This window comes from Solea senegalensis, linkage group LG4 (assembly GCF_019176455.1).
Source record: "Solea senegalensis isolate Sse05_10M linkage group LG4, IFAPA_SoseM_1, whole genome shotgun sequence".
Taxonomy (NCBI): domain Eukaryota; kingdom Metazoa; phylum Chordata; class Actinopteri; order Pleuronectiformes; family Soleidae; genus Solea; species Solea senegalensis.
In genome coordinates this window covers 3,642,046-3,660,676 of record NC_058024.1, presented here as the reverse complement: position 1 = coordinate 3,660,676, position 18,631 = coordinate 3,642,046, and the positions used below count along the sequence as shown (strand labels likewise).

The 18,631-nt window shown below is 39.3% G+C and overlaps 1 protein-coding gene across 1 annotated transcript; it reads right to left on the bottom strand.

The window, feature by feature from the left end:
* Nucleotides 1-1,403: 1,403 nt before the first annotated feature.
* dcaf12 (DDB1 and CUL4 associated factor 12) lies at nt 1,404-15,947 on the bottom strand. The gene is made up of 9 exons (XM_044024536.1): nt 15,540-15,947; nt 12,932-13,222; nt 10,470-10,748; nt 9,385-9,445; nt 7,892-8,085; nt 7,258-7,323; nt 5,498-5,660; nt 3,861-4,039; nt 1,404-3,483 (listed from the first exon to the last, which is right to left on the bottom strand). Exons 1-9 carry the CDS (start codon nt 15,597-15,599, stop codon nt 3,325-3,327), a joined length of 1,452 nt encoding a protein of 483 aa, XP_043880471.1. The 5' UTR covers nt 15,600-15,947; the 3' UTR covers nt 1,404-3,324.
* Between the last annotated feature and the right edge of the window lie 2,684 nt (nt 15,948-18,631).

Sequence of the window (18,631 nt, the reverse complement as noted above, 5' to 3'; positions counted from 1 at the left end):
TGGGTAGAGAGGCATGTGTCCATTTCAGTAGAATAAGAAGAGTGGTGAAAGGGGAATCACATGAAAAGATTTGGGTGTTTCCAGAGTGGTTATAATGCCAAAAAAAGGCCAGTCATAGGGGCAGCAGCTACAATCACAGCCAGAGCAGAGTTTTGTTCACAGTGGGCATGTCCACAGTGTGTGAAGGTACCAATTAAATGCTTCACAGTGATCTGGGTATATCTTAGCAAGCCTAGTCATCCCAGTATTTGAATGGGGCCGTGAAGCCAAACAACACTGGTGATATCTTAATAAGGCCCCTCAATCACGTTATTCAACCCTGACATTTGAAAGGGGTCAATCTCAATATTATTGTCATTATTATTATTATTATTCACTTCATCGTATCAATGATTTGATGTATCATGAGGCATTGTGTCCTCGCCTGCCTATATTAATGCACATGGCTATTATCAATCAGCACAAGCAGTCAAATGAATATGGACTTAAATGTGAATTTAAACATTTATTTAATGAAATAAATTAATGAAATTTTACTTCCCCTACTCAAAAAACAATGCTTCTGTAGTCAAACCGATACTCAGTATCAGTCTGTAAAAAATCCTACATATATCATGTTTCACTAGACACAGGCTGTAAAAATATTAATTCAAATAAGCAACAGCATTTTAGCTGAGTTGTGTTGTGGGCTGTTTACTTTTTTCTCTTTATGGAAGTATACAGTGTCCTCAGTATTGGAACAGTGAGGCCAAAAGATGAACATTTCCACTTTTACTTCGAGGTATTTACACCTGGATCTGATACACAACATAGAAGATACCTTTTGTTTGAACCCACCCATTTTTCATGTGAGCAAAAGTATTAGAACAGATACTGACATCACCAAACTTTGGCATTCTTCTGCTGTGATGCTCTTTCAGACTGTCGGTTGTTGTTTGTTTTAAGGGTTTCCTCCCTTCAGTCTCCTCTTTAGCAGGTCAAATGTCTACTCTATAGGGTTTAAGTGTGGTATTGACTTGGCCAGTATAAAACCTGCTGATCAACTCCTTTGTGTGTTTGGGCTTGTTATCTTGCTGCATGATGTAGGATCTCCCAATCATCTTTAAATTGGCAGACACAATGTTTCTGTGGACTTCTGAGCTCATGGTGCTGCTGCCATCATGTGTTACATCATTAATGAAGATTAACGAGCCCATGCCAGAATAAGCCATCATGACATGACCTCCACCGTGTTTCACAGATGAGCTTGTATGTTTGGGATCATGAGCATGAACATGAGGTGGGTTCAAACAAAAGGTGCTGTCATCTAAGTTGTAAATACCTGGAAGTAAAAGCTGAAATTCTTACCTTTTGATGTCACACCCAAATGTTTTCAGTCTATGGCAAAAATAAAGGAATTGGCCTCACTGTTCCAATACTATAGCACACTGTATTTGTTCCACAGCTTGAAATGCCGAACACACGTGTTAACAGCTTCATAGTTTAAAAAGGTCTAAAATGACAGATATCAGAAGATGCTTGTTTGTGGTATCGTCAGTATCGGGGACAGAAAACAGGGCTATCGCGCCACCCCTATCTCTATAAACAGTGACCCAGTGAATCACAGCGGCGGAAAATGTTACATCAATATACATTTTTATTATTTACTCTTTTTAAAGATTTAATATTTTTTTCAGGTGTTTATCTTACAATATCCTCAGGTTCAATCATTTGTAAAAACATTCATGAGGCATGTATATATATATATATATATATATATATAAAAAAAACAAGGCATCACCAAATAGACACATTAACCCACATACTTCCTCAGACATATACATAAAAATGTATGCAATTGTCTTTTATGTATTTTACACACACACACACATATACACGCTTATATATAAAATACACTTTTTAAAGTGTTGTTCAACGCGTGGTCGTAATTTGGGGTCTCCTATTTTCAATCTGCCATTATCATGAACATCGCAGAGAAGTTCCTTGTTGAAAGGGGAAAACTGTGATCGGCTGTAGTAGACCTACAGAGAGAGAGAGACTTGAGGAAGGCAAAAAAAATACAGGACTCAAGTCAACCCTGCTTCCACCAAACAAAGAGCAGAGCACATATCACTCACTCCTTGATATAAAAAGAAGAGGGAGAGAGAACGATTTACAACTGTGACAGTACATGTAATGTGCCTGCAGACAAATCATTACTTCTTCATCCTTGTTGCTCGGATGAGAGGGTGAAAGTGAGCCACTGCAGATCTTAAATCCAGTCATTAAAGGCTTCTCTGTCATTTTACCCAATCTGATGTGATGACGCTTAACCTGCTACTTAAACACACACACACACACACTTTAGGGGAAATCTCTAATGACAAGAATGGCTACAATGGATGTGAAAACATTCTGTTCAAAAAGGTCAGGAACACAAGCCAAAGTGAAAACAAAAGACAACAGATCACTTAAAAGAAGCCAATATAAATACCCCTGATCTACTGAATAAAGGTGACACGCATAGGAGAAAAGAGCTGGATCATCATCACCATCATCATCATCAGGGGTACCAGGCTGTGTCAAACCATAAAATAAGCACTTGTTGAGATTAATTCAAAGCAGAACACATTTAGCAATCTTAATGTTTTACCTTTACATCGTTTCAGTGAGAGATTTATCAACATAAAGTCCCATTTTCATTGGCTTCTTCATTTGACTTCAGACGGGAGAAGTTCTTTGATTGTTGTAGAACAGGATTGTGGCTGTTCAAACTACTAAACTCTCTCCAAGCCTCAGGCCTCAACCTGCACTCCGCTTCAGTCCTTAAACATGTACACCACCTTTAGTCCTCCTCCTCCTCCTCCTCCTCTCTGCCTCGCTTTTATTTATTGCCATTTATTTCAGTAAGAAAATGAAGAAAGATTACTTTTCTGAGAGAGAATTTGACAAATATTTCACAAAGACACTCATATCACAGACAAAGCAGCAGTAAATACTATCATTGTGTAAAAAAAAGAAGAAAGAAAAAGGACCATAACCTAATCCTTGTGGGTTAGATGAAAATATTTTTAAATTAGGAGAACACATGTAGCTTCATTCTTAATCATTTCCAATACTACTAAGTTCCACAGTGCAGCTCTGGAAAATGACTACTTAATTGTTTGTACATTTTGACATGGAAAAACTCAAATGAAGGATAAACTGCAGAGAAGAGGGGATGTGATAATGAAGGGTACAAATATACACAAGAACAATATTCATGTTCCTGAGTCCACATGTGAGGGCAACCAACTCGGGGGACTGGATGATGAGGATGTGGTGGCAGTGGAGGAGACAAAGAGGTTAACTCCACAGTCCCGCGTAGTTCCCGTGCAGGCCAGAACAGAGGGGTCCGCCTGCGACAAACAGCTTGGTGCCAGAGTCGTCGTAACAGTGGGTGTACACGGCGTTAGGGAAGGAATGAATGTCTGAGAAGTAACTCCTCCACGTCTCATCGTGATTCTGAAACAATCACAGAGTTGACCATTAGGAAGCAAGGAAAGAAGACAGGACACGTTAGGATTACGTACTGGTGAGTCTCCGGGGTTCATGTGTAAGGAATGCCCCCTGAACTTGGATTTCCAACTTGGAGAAACACTCCTACTTCAGTCGTACACATAGCACTGTCATGTGTCGATTGTTTCCTCAATTAGTGAATGTGAAAGTCATGTCTTGTTATATAAATTTATATGAAATTATTTGTTAATATGTCATGCAAATAAAAACAGCTGCAGCCCTACAATGGAATCCTGCATTGAATACTTCATGTCTTCAACGCTACTAGATGTGTCAGAATCTCTCCAAGAGAACGTTTATGAACAACAACAAAAACAAAGTACCAGCCAGCCTTTCCCAGTGGTGAGCTTGAGGATGCCATCTCCTGGGCACTTCCGGTATCCTCCAACAGGATTCAAGGGGTTCTCCAGGAATCTCTGAGCCCGAATATCATAGAAGAGGAGGGAACCTTGGCCGGTGCCCACTGTCACGATGTGCTCATAGAAACTCACTGAACGGATTCCTGCACAAACACACAAACACACTTAGTTGCGGAGATCCTCCACAGTAAACACCAACTCTCCAATGAGTCCTGGGCAGTAGAACCAAAACTGTATATCACAGTGTTTTTCAAAATCACAGCTGACTGTGTGTGTGTGTGTGTGTGTGTGTGTGTGTGTGTGTGCGCTCGTATTGAGTGAGTGGATGAACGACAGTGGGAGAGATGGAGTAAGGATGGATCGCATCAAGATTTCCATGATACTAGTTTTTTTCGACACTGCTCACCGATCCGGGACTTTAATGGTACTCTTATTGGTTCTTTAAAAGAGAAATAATTCAACAATAATAACTTCTCATTATTAACATTCAGGAGAAGTGAAATTGTGCTATTTTAAAGCAGTTATTTTATTTTCAAGGGCTACATTTTAAAATGGAGCCTATGTGGATGAATGTGTATTCATAATCTTGAATTCTGTATGGCCATTCATTTTACCTGTAAGTAATTTAATAAGAATGACATTTATCTGTTCATCATCATCATATTATAACTGACTAAAGGCTACTATTAACTGATGGTTGTATAATTTAAGTGACTCATCGTGGGTCAATGCTAGCATAACATACCTGAGGTGGATGGGGACATGGGGCTAAGCACCGTGCATTATTCAGTCAGAACGTGGTGAACTTTAGCGCAGTGTTTAGTGAGATTGCTTGTATTTCCACCTTTACAACGACCGTTGTTTACGTCAATTCTGGTGAAGTATAATTCTTTTCTTAATATTTTATGTAATACTGGAGGAAATAGAGACGACGCTATTGTGCGATGTTTTCTCAGACTGAGAGACAAAATGTCCCTTAAATGTCTCTGAGACCTAAGACTTATGGGATAGCCTCACCTGTGAAGGACACAAATACAGCCTTCAAAAATGGGCAAACATTGGCCGCATGAGAAGAAGCTGACGGTCTGTGTGACAATTGGGACAGCCCACATCGTGGAGGGCTGTGACCAATGCACTCTTGGAGAATGTAGCCTTGACTATTGAGACACAGCTGGAGACACACTCAGATATCTTATCATGTGAACGGATAATTTTTTTCTGAGAAATACCGTTTTCAGCACGTCATCGCTTATTGATGAGATTTGAGGTACTTCAACATTTTGCACCAGGGCCCATTTGGTGCCGGGTTTCGGTACCCATCCCTAGAGTTGAGTGCGTGTGCTCGTATTGAGAGAGTGGTCAAACAAGAAAGAGAGAGAAAGGCACAGTTCAGTGTGTGTGTGAATGGTCGAGCACATGAGAGGGAGCATGCGTGATGCAGCTGAGAAAAGGGTCCCCTCAAACACCAGAATACCCCCACCAGCACTCTTTCTGACTAAAAGCCACAGTTAAGGTTCTCTGACGTTTGTGTATGAGTCACTGTCACATAGTAACTGCTGACAAAAGTGCCCCTGAACCGAGAATCGTTACAGCTCACTCACCACTTCCTCTCTCTCTGGAGCTGACTGACTTGATGTTGTGTGTCGGTTGCCGTGGATCCAGAAAGGAGACGTGGGCCTGAGACCCTACAGCGTACACTGACCAGTCCTGTCCATAAGCCAAACACACGTTCTCTTTGCAGTAAAGTAGCTTAGTGGACAATATCTGGGGAAAGAAACGCATAAAATGAAGTTGGTTTTAGGCATCAACACTAAAGAAATGAATGTGAGGAACAGTGCTCCTTTGTATTGTTTGAGCACGAGAATAAAAATGTCACAGCTGTCCAGAGAGACTCCACAGTGGAGCTCCTTTATAAATGTTAGTGGAATACATTATACTAGCACAAGGTAAATAGGGAAGCTGCATCACAGAATGAATATTAAGCATTTTTCATTGGTTTAGTTCAAGCTGAAGTGCATACCTATATATAAATGACTATCAGTTTCATTCAAACCATTGTCATATAGATTCCCACAAATTTAATGAAGTCTATCGGCTCCACATGACTGTGTTTCTCAGTATAGCGGTGTTTAGAGCTTGTCTTGCCTGGTGACATTCCCACACTGCACACAGGAAGTCATTTGTTTTATGTCAAGACAGCTTCCTCTTGTAAATGCGTCTTTCCCCCGCCTACCACTGTGCTGCTGCTGTATACACACAAACTCCCTCAGGCCTTATCCACACAGAACAGAAATTTCCTGATATGATCTTTTCATTGTCGCCTTTAAATAATTTCCCGTAAACGAGTTATCATTTCAACAAATGTCTTCATCCACACAAAACTCCCCGGAACAAATCTAAACACTGTAGTACATATGCCAGGCCTGTATGTGGTGCTGTAACGCTGCTACAGAAACACACCAAAAATGGAGGGGATGTAGAGCATGTGCATACAGCCACGCACATTTCTCACTCTGGAACCCATTTTTTCAAAAATAGCATTTTAGCGCTTTCAAAACCCTGGATGATAAAAACTTTAGAAGATTCTCATGAACTTGTTTTCATGTGTTCGGGCCCTCAGTCAGGTTTGACAGAGCCACACACAAATACACAGAATAATAACACAAAAAAGAAAATACCTAACCTCACACATTGTAGTTTTAACAGGGACAGAGTACGGCCTTGCCTTTCCAAGTAGAAGGTGAATACGATACTTTAGGAAAGCGATGATGTCATATTCTCAGCTTTCTCTTGCGCTGTCATTCATTGTCTTGTTTTTGGAGATTGTTTAACAGAGTTACCAAATACTCTCAATGAAAAGTAACTAAAGTAAGTCACAAGAACACGTCCTGTCTTTACAGATTTCACACACGGGGTGAAAAAAGAAAACAAAACCTTTTTTTACTTGAATAAACAAAACAGATCAGTGATTGTTCCACACACAGCCTGCTGCACTGAACACCCACAGCTCATTCTTGTAGTAAATACAATCACTTTTTTTTTTTTAAAAGAAAGAAAATAAAGTGGCCGTGACTCTGTAAAGTCACCAAATATTCACATGGAAACAGCACTAAACGTAAACAGACAGACACAATTTCCCTTTCTTTCCTCTGGCTCAGTTCATTCTGTCTCTGTTTCAGTTATAGTTACATCTCTGCTTTTGGTGTAACATTACAGCACAACTTACAGTCCTTAAAACATAAAACTCAGAGACTTGCAATACTCGTATAGACAAATAGGTGTACATTGCTAAAACATACTAGAAAAATACTTAAGTAAAAAAGAAAATAGAGGCAAATAATATAAAAAGCATACGCATTACCTTACACAAACTTTGCTCAGCTTTCCAGAGGTGAAAATAGCCATCCAAAGACACAGCACCTAGTTCCTGAAGGAGGAAACACAGCATGGGAAGTTAAGAAGCAGAGACAAGCACCACAGATGAAGTATGTGGATAGAAATACATACATATACATACTGTATATACTTAATTTCCTAGTGATTTATTTTGAATCGCCACAAATAGGGGACTTCATCTTCTCAGTCCTTACTTAATTAACATCACTGATTTCTACCTTAAAATGTTAATATAATGTTAACAAATGGTTCTCTAAGTAAAATGCAAGGAAAAAAATGATGTCAATTGTTTATAAAGCTTGAAGTATATTTAAATATTTCCAGATAATACCATCAATCACTCTTATTTCAGTCAAAATAAATCAAAAAATGACAGAAAAACTCTCCTCATGCCTATTAACAACAGCTGCAATCATTACATCTCACCTCCTCTTGTCAAAGCTCTCCCTCCAAAACAATGGAAGTTGAGTTTAACTTTAGTAACATGTTTTTGTAACATAATTCGATTACAAAAAAAGATCTAACCTGGTATAACACATTTTATTCTTGAACTGAACTACATCACTATGTCCCAACGGCTGTGTCAGACGGCGCCTTACTTTATGGTTGTTGTTGAATGCCAGGGCACGGACTTTACAATTGTACGGATTGGTACACTCCTTTGGGATGTCCTTGAGGGCACGGTGGGAGATGTGGGCGTAGGAGGGTACTGCTTCCTCTGTCTGACTCCTTTCAGCCTGACTCATTACTTCCTCCGTCACCTCCCACAGGCCCATGGAGCCATCTCTGGAGCCTACAAAATCAAATACACACACAATATGATTATATGACTGCTAAGACCCTTTATCTATTAGTTATGGATGTCAATTATTCTTAAGTTAAGTATCTCAGTGTCTTACTTACTGTGGTCACTGATGTAAATGGACCAGAATGTGGAAAATTGAATGAAGCTGAGCTGTGATTTGGCTCGTTATGTGAACCGCTTATAAATTGTAAATTGCCCCAGTCCTACTTTTTATATTCTTCTTTCCACAGAGAGGCTCCACTGGTCCATCACATTCTACCTCTGTAACGCAAACACTAATGGAAGCATTTAGGGTGCATTCACACCAGCCCTTCTTAATCGAATCCTAGTTTGTTTGCTCGGAAAGTCCGGTTCGTTCGGGGAGTTGTGAATGTACAACCGGACTCTGATCCGCACCAAAGAACCAAATGCAGGAAGTGGACTACAATGCAAGACATTGTGGGTAAACACAAAGACAACAGGATTTGATGCAGCTTCGCGTTTTGCTCTGATGTGGAGGCAACAGAAGTTGTCCTGCATTAACGGATGAGCCAGTTCTCTTGTTCATTGTTGTCCTGTCTCCTCCTTCTGTAATTCTTGATGCAGCGCCGCCTCAGGCGAGGAGGGGAATATGTTATTCAAAAGTGCGAAAGTGTGAAAGCAAACTTGGAGCGGCTGAATGTTGCAACCCCCAATCGCACCAAATCCCCAATCGTACCGTGTCTCGCGGAGACTATTAGGTGTGAAAACCACCTTAAAAAAAGTGCTTTCATCACAAAAATCCATTGACCTAAATGGGGCCATTTCCTTCTTCATGGCAGAGGATATGATGCCATTCAAAATAGTGGAGAGGCTGATGAAGACTGCTGTGCCTCACTACAAAACTGGACTCACTAAACTCAACAATCAGGTAAAAGCTGCTGTATCCAAACGTTTAATTGTATTGTTATTGATGTAATATGCTTATGACTCCTGTTTTTATTTAAACATTCAAATTATTTATCCAATGTTTTATATGGGCGATTATTATTAACACTACACAGTTTTGATGTCTTTTTAAACTGGATTTAATTCTGTTTTGTAAGGTTTTGGATTATGATTTATTTGAATACATAATAGAATGAATGTAAATCTTGGTGAAATTATTTCAATTTATTAGTGATTTTTATCACCGTATTTGAAATTTCCATCCCTACTTCAGTAGGTATGTGTTGAAAGTGCCCTTTCCCAGAGGTCTATACATTTAAGTTTGGACAGCTTTGACTCGGACTCAGAAAATGTGTCTAATACTCATTCAAACAGACTCACCAGAAACTGCCATGTTGTCGCTGATCCATGCTATAGAAAAGATCCAGTCATTGTGGCCGTCCTAAAACAAACAAAAACAAATGACTACAATGTAAAAGCAAAACAGATCACGTGCTTCATGCTACATGGTGAACAAAGTTTTTTTACAGTTGAAATCCTAAAGAAGCCACTGCATGTGTCAAATCACAGTATTGTGGGTCTGAATTAGGGTTGTTTGAGTGCTTTGAACCGATGCCTAGTTGTGGTGTGGTGATATCACATTCCAGTGCTTTTGTTATTTTTTCGGACAATCAATCAGCTGCACGTCACAGAAGAAACACATGGCTACTTAATATGCAGCCGCTGCTCCGAGGCTCCTCACTGTTACTACTGCTGCTTCGAGAAGCTGCGTCTTCATCATTGAACCATAATAGACCAGAAAAAACACATTACAGAAGAACTAAATTGTGGCTGTTAAGACAGATGCTTCTGGTCATGCTGACACTGATCTCACTTCTGCTATGCTACAGAAATGTTACGGAAGAAGAAGACACAGCGTGTAGTCGCAAACTTTCTCTAGCGCTTATGAACAACAAACAGATGGATTATTTAGCGGCCAATAGAGAGTTGCAGGACATGATGGAGGTGAACAGACGTACAGTAGTTACTTCTGAGATGACCACATGACAAAGCACCACAAACCTCTTATTGACCTCATATCTTCTTCTGGGCCTAGTTTTCATTAATGTTGTTAGTCTATGTTACGTTTGTGTTCATTTGAAGTCGGAGCTCAGTATTGTTGTTAAAATGCAAATATACGACACGCACATCAAAACTTGTTTTCGATCAGATGATCGTATTATAAGCTGTAACAGGAGCATCTGCTATTAATATGAATAACAAACCAACCTGATGTGCCTGAATAATGTGTGAATGACACAGCTTTGGGTATACTATAGGAGGGCACTGTTATGTGAGGCAGCTCCAACCAGCCCAAACCAGGCAGATTTTGACAACACATTGGTGGGTCCTACTGTAGGTGCAGGCATGCCGTTCTTCAATCGACAAAAAAGATTGATAATATAATTTTATATCGACTGACTTACATCTCCAACACAGACAGGATCCAGTGTGGGCAGCTGGTAGATGGCCAAGCTGTTGGGGTTGTCTCCTCCGGTAGCGAGCAGTGTTCTGGAGGGATTGAGTTCAATAGCATGGATTCCACAGCCCTGCTGGTCCATTCGTGATCGAGAACCTCCAGTCGGGTAGTAGTGTCGACACGCCACCATAGCACCCACAGCTGTGGAGCCTGAACAGTGACATTCCCTGTCCTTCAGCATGGGAATACGGGTTATCTGCCCCGTCAGGACATCTGCTACAAAAAGCTGCAGGTGACACATGGAAAGACATAAGATTAGCCCGACATGTCCAGGAGTATAAATGAAGAGAAATCCTGGCATAGTGGGCTGTACTTGAAACAAAAAAATAAACAACTGAATATTTTAAGGAACTCTTTACAAATGTGCCGTGACTACCATCAAAGGCTGTGATGTTATGGCGCTTTTCCATGATACAGTTCCAGCACAACTTGGCTTGGCTCGACGCTACTCGGTTTATTATTGGTATTTTTCCACCCACTCCTGAACTGGGGCGGAGTCAACTGCCGTGACATCGTTTTATATGTGACAAACACAGACTACGGACTAGTGACTTGTAAAGCATTTCTTTTCGGTGTACTGAATCAGTAGACCCAGTTTATTCATTTGTTCACAGAATCGTTCAGTACTTCCTGCATGACATATATGACGAAAGGGGTTGTGATTTGGCTCGCCGCTACCAATTGCCGGCTTTCAGCAGTGTGGTCACAAAATACACCAGACTCCTCTGTGAAATGTCCCTGCTATGCGTTGATTAACACATGTCTTCAGGATTTTTAAGTCTTTTTAACTGATCTACAGTTTGGCATTTGATTTCTGTTTCAGGCGTCATGACTCTTCCAGTGCACTCAGCTAATCAGTCTGTCAACGTCACAATCAATATCGGCTCAGCTCGCTTGGAACCTTGCCAGAGCAGGTACCATCGCTAATGGAAGAGCAAAAAAACAAACAAAAAATAAGTAGAGCCGAGCCATTCAGAGTCGAGTCGTGCTGGAACTGTGTATAATGGAAAAGTCTTGAAATAGGAACATCACCAAAGATGAAGCAGAATATGGTCATTGGGTGGCAGCAGAGGTCAATTGATATATAGAAAACATGTCCACTGCCCTTGTTATTAAAGGAAAATAAAGCAGCTGTTGAAGCAAATTACACTCCCTGGCCAAAAAAAAGTCAGGGTAAGAAGAGAGGCAGATGAAGTGATGCACCCATCATGCCTAGTGCCTACTCTTCAAACCTGTGGGGGATCTGGGGTTGCTGCAGTTGGTCAGGTCTAGGTTCAGCAACATTCTGTGCCCAAAGAATGAGGTCAGCTGACTACCTGAATATTCTGATATTCTGAGTGGTTCAGGGAGCATGAGACATCATTTTCACACATGGATTTGCCACCACAGAGTCCAGACATTAACCCCATTGAGAATCTTTGGGAGTGCCAGAATCAAAGTTAAAGGCAGTCCAACGACGAAGATCCTTTGTTAGTTACTACAACAGAGCATGTGCACTGTAGTGATACCTCATATACTTGTCCTTCATACAAATATCCGTGTAGTTCAAATACATTTTAATATTCAGATGAGTCTATTAAACAGATTGGTGAGGAAGAGACAGAAGGTTGTGACTTTGGAGGGGCTCAGTAAATTAGGTGGAATCACTTACGAAAATGAGAAGCTTCTTTTAGACATATTCAAAGGCTTGTATAGAATTAAGTGTATAAAATGCTGACAAGGCAAAACAGCACTGCTGTTGAAAATAAATCTAAACGAAATACACAGTTTAAGCTCATGTAATGGAAATACTTATGTTAAATGGACAGCTCAGTTTTTTTAAGTGTGGTCATATGAGGCACTGACTGTCAGTGTCCGTGCTGTGAACCAGCTTCAGAAAGTGATTATCTCTATGGAATTTGATGTAAATTTGTTATGTGTGATGACATAGAAAAGGATGAAATATATTAAGATATTGTAGACTTAAGCACATATAGATTTTATTAGGCTAGTCTTTTGTTAACTTGCAAAAACTGTTAATTCCTTGTGTCCTTGCTGGCAGCCATGTTTTCATGTAAGAAAAACCTTAATTATCACTGTTAAGGCAACATGTGACAACCCAAACCAAATTTTTTTTTTTTAATCTTGATCGTGGACAAAGAGTTGGATATGGTCAAATATAGATTAGATAAGTTATTGTTCACTATGATAGAGCACAACTGTGAGGGCGTAGTACATATCAACATATCGATAAATTGAGTAAAACTGTTTAATTGATTATGATGATCGTTAGATGCAGCCTTAAATTATATTGTGATATATATGCAGATATTGAGTCGAATAAAAAAAATTGTGATAAGATTTTTTTCCATATTGCACGTTGGAATACCTGACTAATAAACACAAGTTAGTAATGGATTGGCAACTCACCGTGTTGCACTTGGTCCCACACACAACCTGCCGGTGGTTGAGCCACTGTGAAGCAAACACCTTGTTGAGTCTGCCCAGAGAGAACTCCTTCTCCTTCAGGATACCCGGGAGCCGTCCCGCTGCAAAGCCCCGTAGGCTCCGCTGGAGCTGCAGCTCATGTTGCTGCTGAGGTCTGAACTCCCGCCCACGGAGAGCACATACCACAGACTGGCGACTGCACCACCACGGCTGGGCATGGCGGGACGAACAAGAAACATGGCTCCGCTTGTGTGGCACCTGACACCAGCCCAGCTGATGGAAACAGAGGGAAATAGGGTTATAACAATTTAGAATATAACAATAACAATTTTAGTTAAAACAATTTTGGGATAATAAAAGTATTCTGATTCTGATTATGAGCCATAAGTCTCTATAAGAACACAGCAAAAGTCTTGTATCAAGTCAAATATGTAATAAAATACTATAATTAACATAAATAAAATCAAAATGGATCAGATAACTAAATTATCATTTATAATTTTTCACACAGAACATATTTAACTCCAATAGGGTTACATAAAATGGGGGTGAATCCAATCTTTTCTTAGACATTAGATACCATCCATCATGTTATTGACGTCCTTTCCTGGTTTTAAAGAAATTGCTCTTTAATTGCTATCTATTGTAGATCTAATAGATAATCAATTTGTAATATTGAGGCATTCATTTAAATATTATGAGATGAATTTAAATATTCAATAAAAAATACATGGAATTGACATAAACTTATAAAAGACAACTCACTTGACAGACATTCCACTTTAAGCCTGATTATTTGGTGTACAGCCGAATTTGACTATTATTGAGAGTTGATTAGTTCGTTGTTTCTTACACATCATGTATTAAATATGTTTCTGAAAAGTAAAAAAACTAAGAGTCATTATTCCTCTTTAGCTTTATTTTATTTTATTTATTTATATACCATTGATATCCAAAATCGAGATCTGGGTTCAATTCCCTGCTCCACTAGCATATGAAAGAGGTGTGATAGAAAAGGCAGTGCAGATGTGCTGTATGAACATGTGAATGGCAAAACTGTAGCATAAAGCGGTTTTGAGTGGTCATTGAGGCTGGAAAAGAGACACTTTCTCTATCTCCTTATCCATTTTTTTATATTTGTTGAGAAAAATTGATACAATTCAAATTTAATTGATTTACCTACCAATGGCATATTTACACATAATATATTTTCTTTCTTTCTTTGCTCTATTTGCATATGGTAGCTCATCCTTTGCTAGACTGTGGACATCTGTAGGTTGACGGTATGGATTTAAGACTTAGCGGATCACAGGAGTATTAGCGCTGAGACAAAGACACAGATCTAAACCACACACTGTGACTGTCTGTGAACATCTCCCTCGGCTGCATCAGTATCAGTAATGACTACAGGACAACATATATATATTATATATCATGTCAATAGTGGAGATGTAGATTCAAACATGGAGACATTAGACCTCACATCGTCTCTGTTAGATACTAACCATGAACACCAGTCAAACACATAAATTACAGTGCATGGGCTGAGTAAAAATCAATGAAGATAATTTCACCTAAATGTTACACTTTGGACCTTTTATGGAAAATAAATGTCAAATTTGCTCAACCTACACACTTCTATTAACACAATTACATTTTTAATCAATTCAACAGAATAAAATGAGTGAAATCCGACAAAAGACAAATCTGTTAATATTCCCAGAATATTCCTATTTTGTCAGGTCATACTGATAATCTAGAAATAAATAGGTCATTCATTCCATCTGAGCATATGTACACATTCATAGTGATATCATCCTGAGACAATAGATTCAAGAAATGTGAATGTGACTATGTTGTTTACTTGTTTTTAACTGAAAATAATGTTGCTGATGTGGATGGGGTTCAATATAATCTGACACCCATTGATGTTGTTTGTCAGTATACTGATATATTTTGACAGACTGCACTCCCATCAGCTCCGTATAATGAAGTATGCTTTGTGTCAATAAATCGAATGTCTCATTCATTATCCTCTAAGGACGGTAAAATAAGTTAGCTAAATCAGAGTACAGCCGTGAGCTAACGATAACAGCAGCTAGCAGGGTAAAGGGTACATATTTTCTCCGTAATTGGTACATTTATGGGAAATTCAGTTTTAACCGTGGTATTACACTTCTTTGTTTAGTTACTTGGTGGTGACAGGTCACCATCCCGGCCAAACAATGGACTGTCAGTGCCATCTACCTACAAAAAAAGATGATTTTATCTTGCTCACAATGGATAATAACCCTTGGCAAACGTTAGCTGTCGTGTTGATAACGGGACTACCGTTGGCTAACGTCAAGCTAACATTAGCGGCCACCGACATTCAAATCGACCCACAGCATGTACGTACAGACACGAGTCTCTTATGAACACAATGAAACCGTAATTGCACAGTAAGGATGCAAATTAATAGTCAATGTATTGAAATACCATATATATTTGGCATCTGACGTGGAGTACATCAGCTAAATATGCTAGCATACTGTTTGTTAGCATTCTGGCTATCTAGCCAGAACGAGGATCAGCACCGGTTTCCGCCTACCTGTTGTTGGTCCTTGGGCTCTCCTGCCTTCCTTTTCCTGCTAACTGTTTTTCTCGCCATAATCTGACACACACAACTCCCTCACCCACATGGAGGTGAAAAGTGACGCTGGACACTTGATCATATAATGGCGTTTTGCTATTTTGTCCCTTGGCCCTCGCTGGTAGCGTCCGTCGACGAAGAGGGCGATCACATACGGGAGAGGTCGGTTGGTCGCTGGCTAAGGTGATCGTTTCTATCGTTAGTTCTTCTCCTGAGCTCCCCGGTCGAAAATCGAAACAGTTAGCACGCAAATCCACTGTGATTGACACTATTTTTGCTGCCAGGTCGTGTCAGCAACGGCGAAAGCATTGAGTAGCGCGCAGCCGCACTCAAAAATTAAACAACAAAAACAAGGTCGAACGTGAACGCGAACGTCATGCGGGCCCGTGCACGTCGACGTGAGGATGACGTTGCTCTTTTCCCAGTTGCCCATTCTGAATGTAATTATCTTTACAGATGTCAGTTCAATTGACATACACATCGTTTCATAACATTGATTTGCATATTATTTCATGCGGTTAACAAATTATGTACATTTGATTCTCAGTAATAATTCTGAATTATGTTTTTTACTTGTAGCTTTTATATTTGTTATTGTATTGATTGTTCCATTGCAGTATCCCCAATTGATAAAGTAGACAAATACACTTATTTTCTGTTCTATTAAATGTCTAATTGGATGGTCTTCTGTGTATGTGTAACACATTTTTATGTGTTTTAAGTTGCTGAACTGTAAACATAGGGGTTTCTAGGGTTTCTGGGGGGCCTCGGCAAAGAGGGCCATTGAATAATGAAGATTTTTACTGCTTTATCCTCCACATCGGGGTCACAGGGAGCTGAAGCCAATCCCAGCTGACATAGAGTGAAAGGCAGGGTACACCCTGGACAGGTTACCAGTCCATCACATGGCCAACACACAGAGATAAACTCACACTCACACATACAGTCATCATGCAGATCCAGATCATTCAAGAGTGCTTCAGAGAAGAACACTTACTTAATTCACTACTTTGTGAATTAAATTGTGGTGGATATTTAAACTGAACCTTTAAATATTGAGAACTTTGTAGGACTCCATATGTCGATGCAGAAGATCCAAAACCAGCACAACCTCCGTGGTTGTCAGAGCTATTGAGGCAAAAGAATGACACAGCTTTATGTGGGGTTGACAAAACTCCACTTGTGTTAAGAATGACACCAGCACTATGTTGATCTGTAAGTGGGATGTTCTTCCTTATCACTGGAAATCAAGAGGATTCAAAACCCTGACATTTACCAAACAAGTAATACCATGACACACACATGCACACAAAAATATTAACACATATGGGATGTCATGGTATTGAATATTTGCTCATATTTTCCGTCAAATGACAAATCTGTCTGTAGACAATAAAACACACCATATATAAATATGTCAAAACAAAAGCATTGTTGTAAATCACACCAGTTTTTTGGTTGGTTTTTTTCTGCCATCTTCTCCAGTGATGACTTTAAACATGTGAAACTCAGGAGCTTCATTAACACACTGCAAAACTTTTGGCATATAGTAAATCAACTTTTTGAAAAAAAGTGAATGCAAGTCAATGAATCAAAGGCATGTTTCATTAAATGTGGTGGTGAAGTACAATAACAGTGAATAAAGGGTAGAAATCAATAAACCTCACTTCCACATCCCCAGCATGGACTGAACACAATTTCTTACCTCTTAACAATTACTTGAGGGAATTCCAAACAAAAGTCACAAAGTATGAAATATTTCTATTGCACAGTGATGAGGATGCAAAAAAACAACAATCCTCACTTCTATTTTGTGTTAAACCACTCACTCCTGCCCAGAAATCCACGACAATCAGACGTATCACTTTCTTCATAATTATATCAATCTTTAAACAAAAGTGTCAGTGTACTGTTTTAAATAAGGACATTAGTCAATTGTGTGTGCAACTGTATATAATGCGACACCTCAGATTGGATGGAGTATGTATGTGGATTATGGGATATTTTTTATTTCCTCCAAACAGAGGAACCTCCCAAATCTCTCCCACACAAACAGGCCAGAGTAGTGCAGGTCAAAGCACACACTGGGGCAGTAGTTTCTCTTTTGTTCTGAGTAATAATGACTGAGGCCGTGTCCACACTGGATGTGTGAACAATGAGTGATGGTTACTGATCTGCTGTCTTGGAACTGCTGCTAAGCTTTACTGAGGGCTTTACCTTTCAACTCTGCCATAAAAAGTATAATTTTTAATATTCTTGAGAATGAAGCTGGCGTTCTGGAATGTGATTTTACAGCTTCTTTAATGTGAATATTTTCAGTTTCGTAAAACAAAGAAATCACTGAAACAGAGTAATTTTGGTTTGTGGACAAAACTAATTTTTGAGTACCAAAAAAATAAAGGTATTAATCGATGACGAAAATAATCATTAGTATTATTATACATGTTAATTAATATTAATATATAATAAATTAATATAATATTATTATATATTATTAGCCCTAACTTAAGTGTTAAGTTTGTAACATTTGGCAGATGTAGATGTTGAAACTGTGGTCACTGTTTTTGTTGTGAACTGTGCAGCTTACCGGAGAAAATAAACACATCTAATTATCACTATCTAGAGCAGTGTTGTTCAGATTAGAGCAGCCACACTGTTCAAGTAAGGCGAAACAGACACACATCTCTTATGAGCAATGTGGCTGATCTAATGGAAAATAACCATAATAACAATTTATAGTTTCTATCTACTCCTGGTCATCAAATAGCTTTACACTAGTTTTGTCACATCCTGCTCTCGTGCAAATCAGCAGGTCGGCTACGGATGCCCCACTTTCAGGTCAGCAGACCAAAGATGAACCCACTCTACATTGAGTCACAGCTGCCCCCAATCTGATGCATAAAAAGAAAAAGCAAGTTGTTCTGCATTGCAGACGAGCTGCTCACACACCCAATGTGGCCAGGGCCTGAGGATTGATTGTGTAAGTTTCATAAACAGAAAGTAAAGAATGTGAAGCTTACACCTCATGTGAAAAAGTGCTCAAATGAATA

Bases quoted from the DNA above. Each gene is read 5' to 3' on its own strand.
- dcaf12 (XM_044024536.1), bottom strand. From the start codon at position 15,599: ATGGCGAGAAAAACAGTTAGCAGGAAAAGGAAGGCAGGAGAGCCCAAG. The intron at 4,040-5,497 runs GTGAGTGAGCTG...GTGTTTGTGCAG, and splicing joins CTCCAGAGAGAGAGGAAGTG to GAATCCGTTCAGTGAGTTTC. The intron at 3,484-3,860 runs GTACTTTGTTTT...TGATTGTTTCAG, and splicing joins CCACTGGGAAAGGCTGGCTG to AATCACGATGAGACGTGGAG.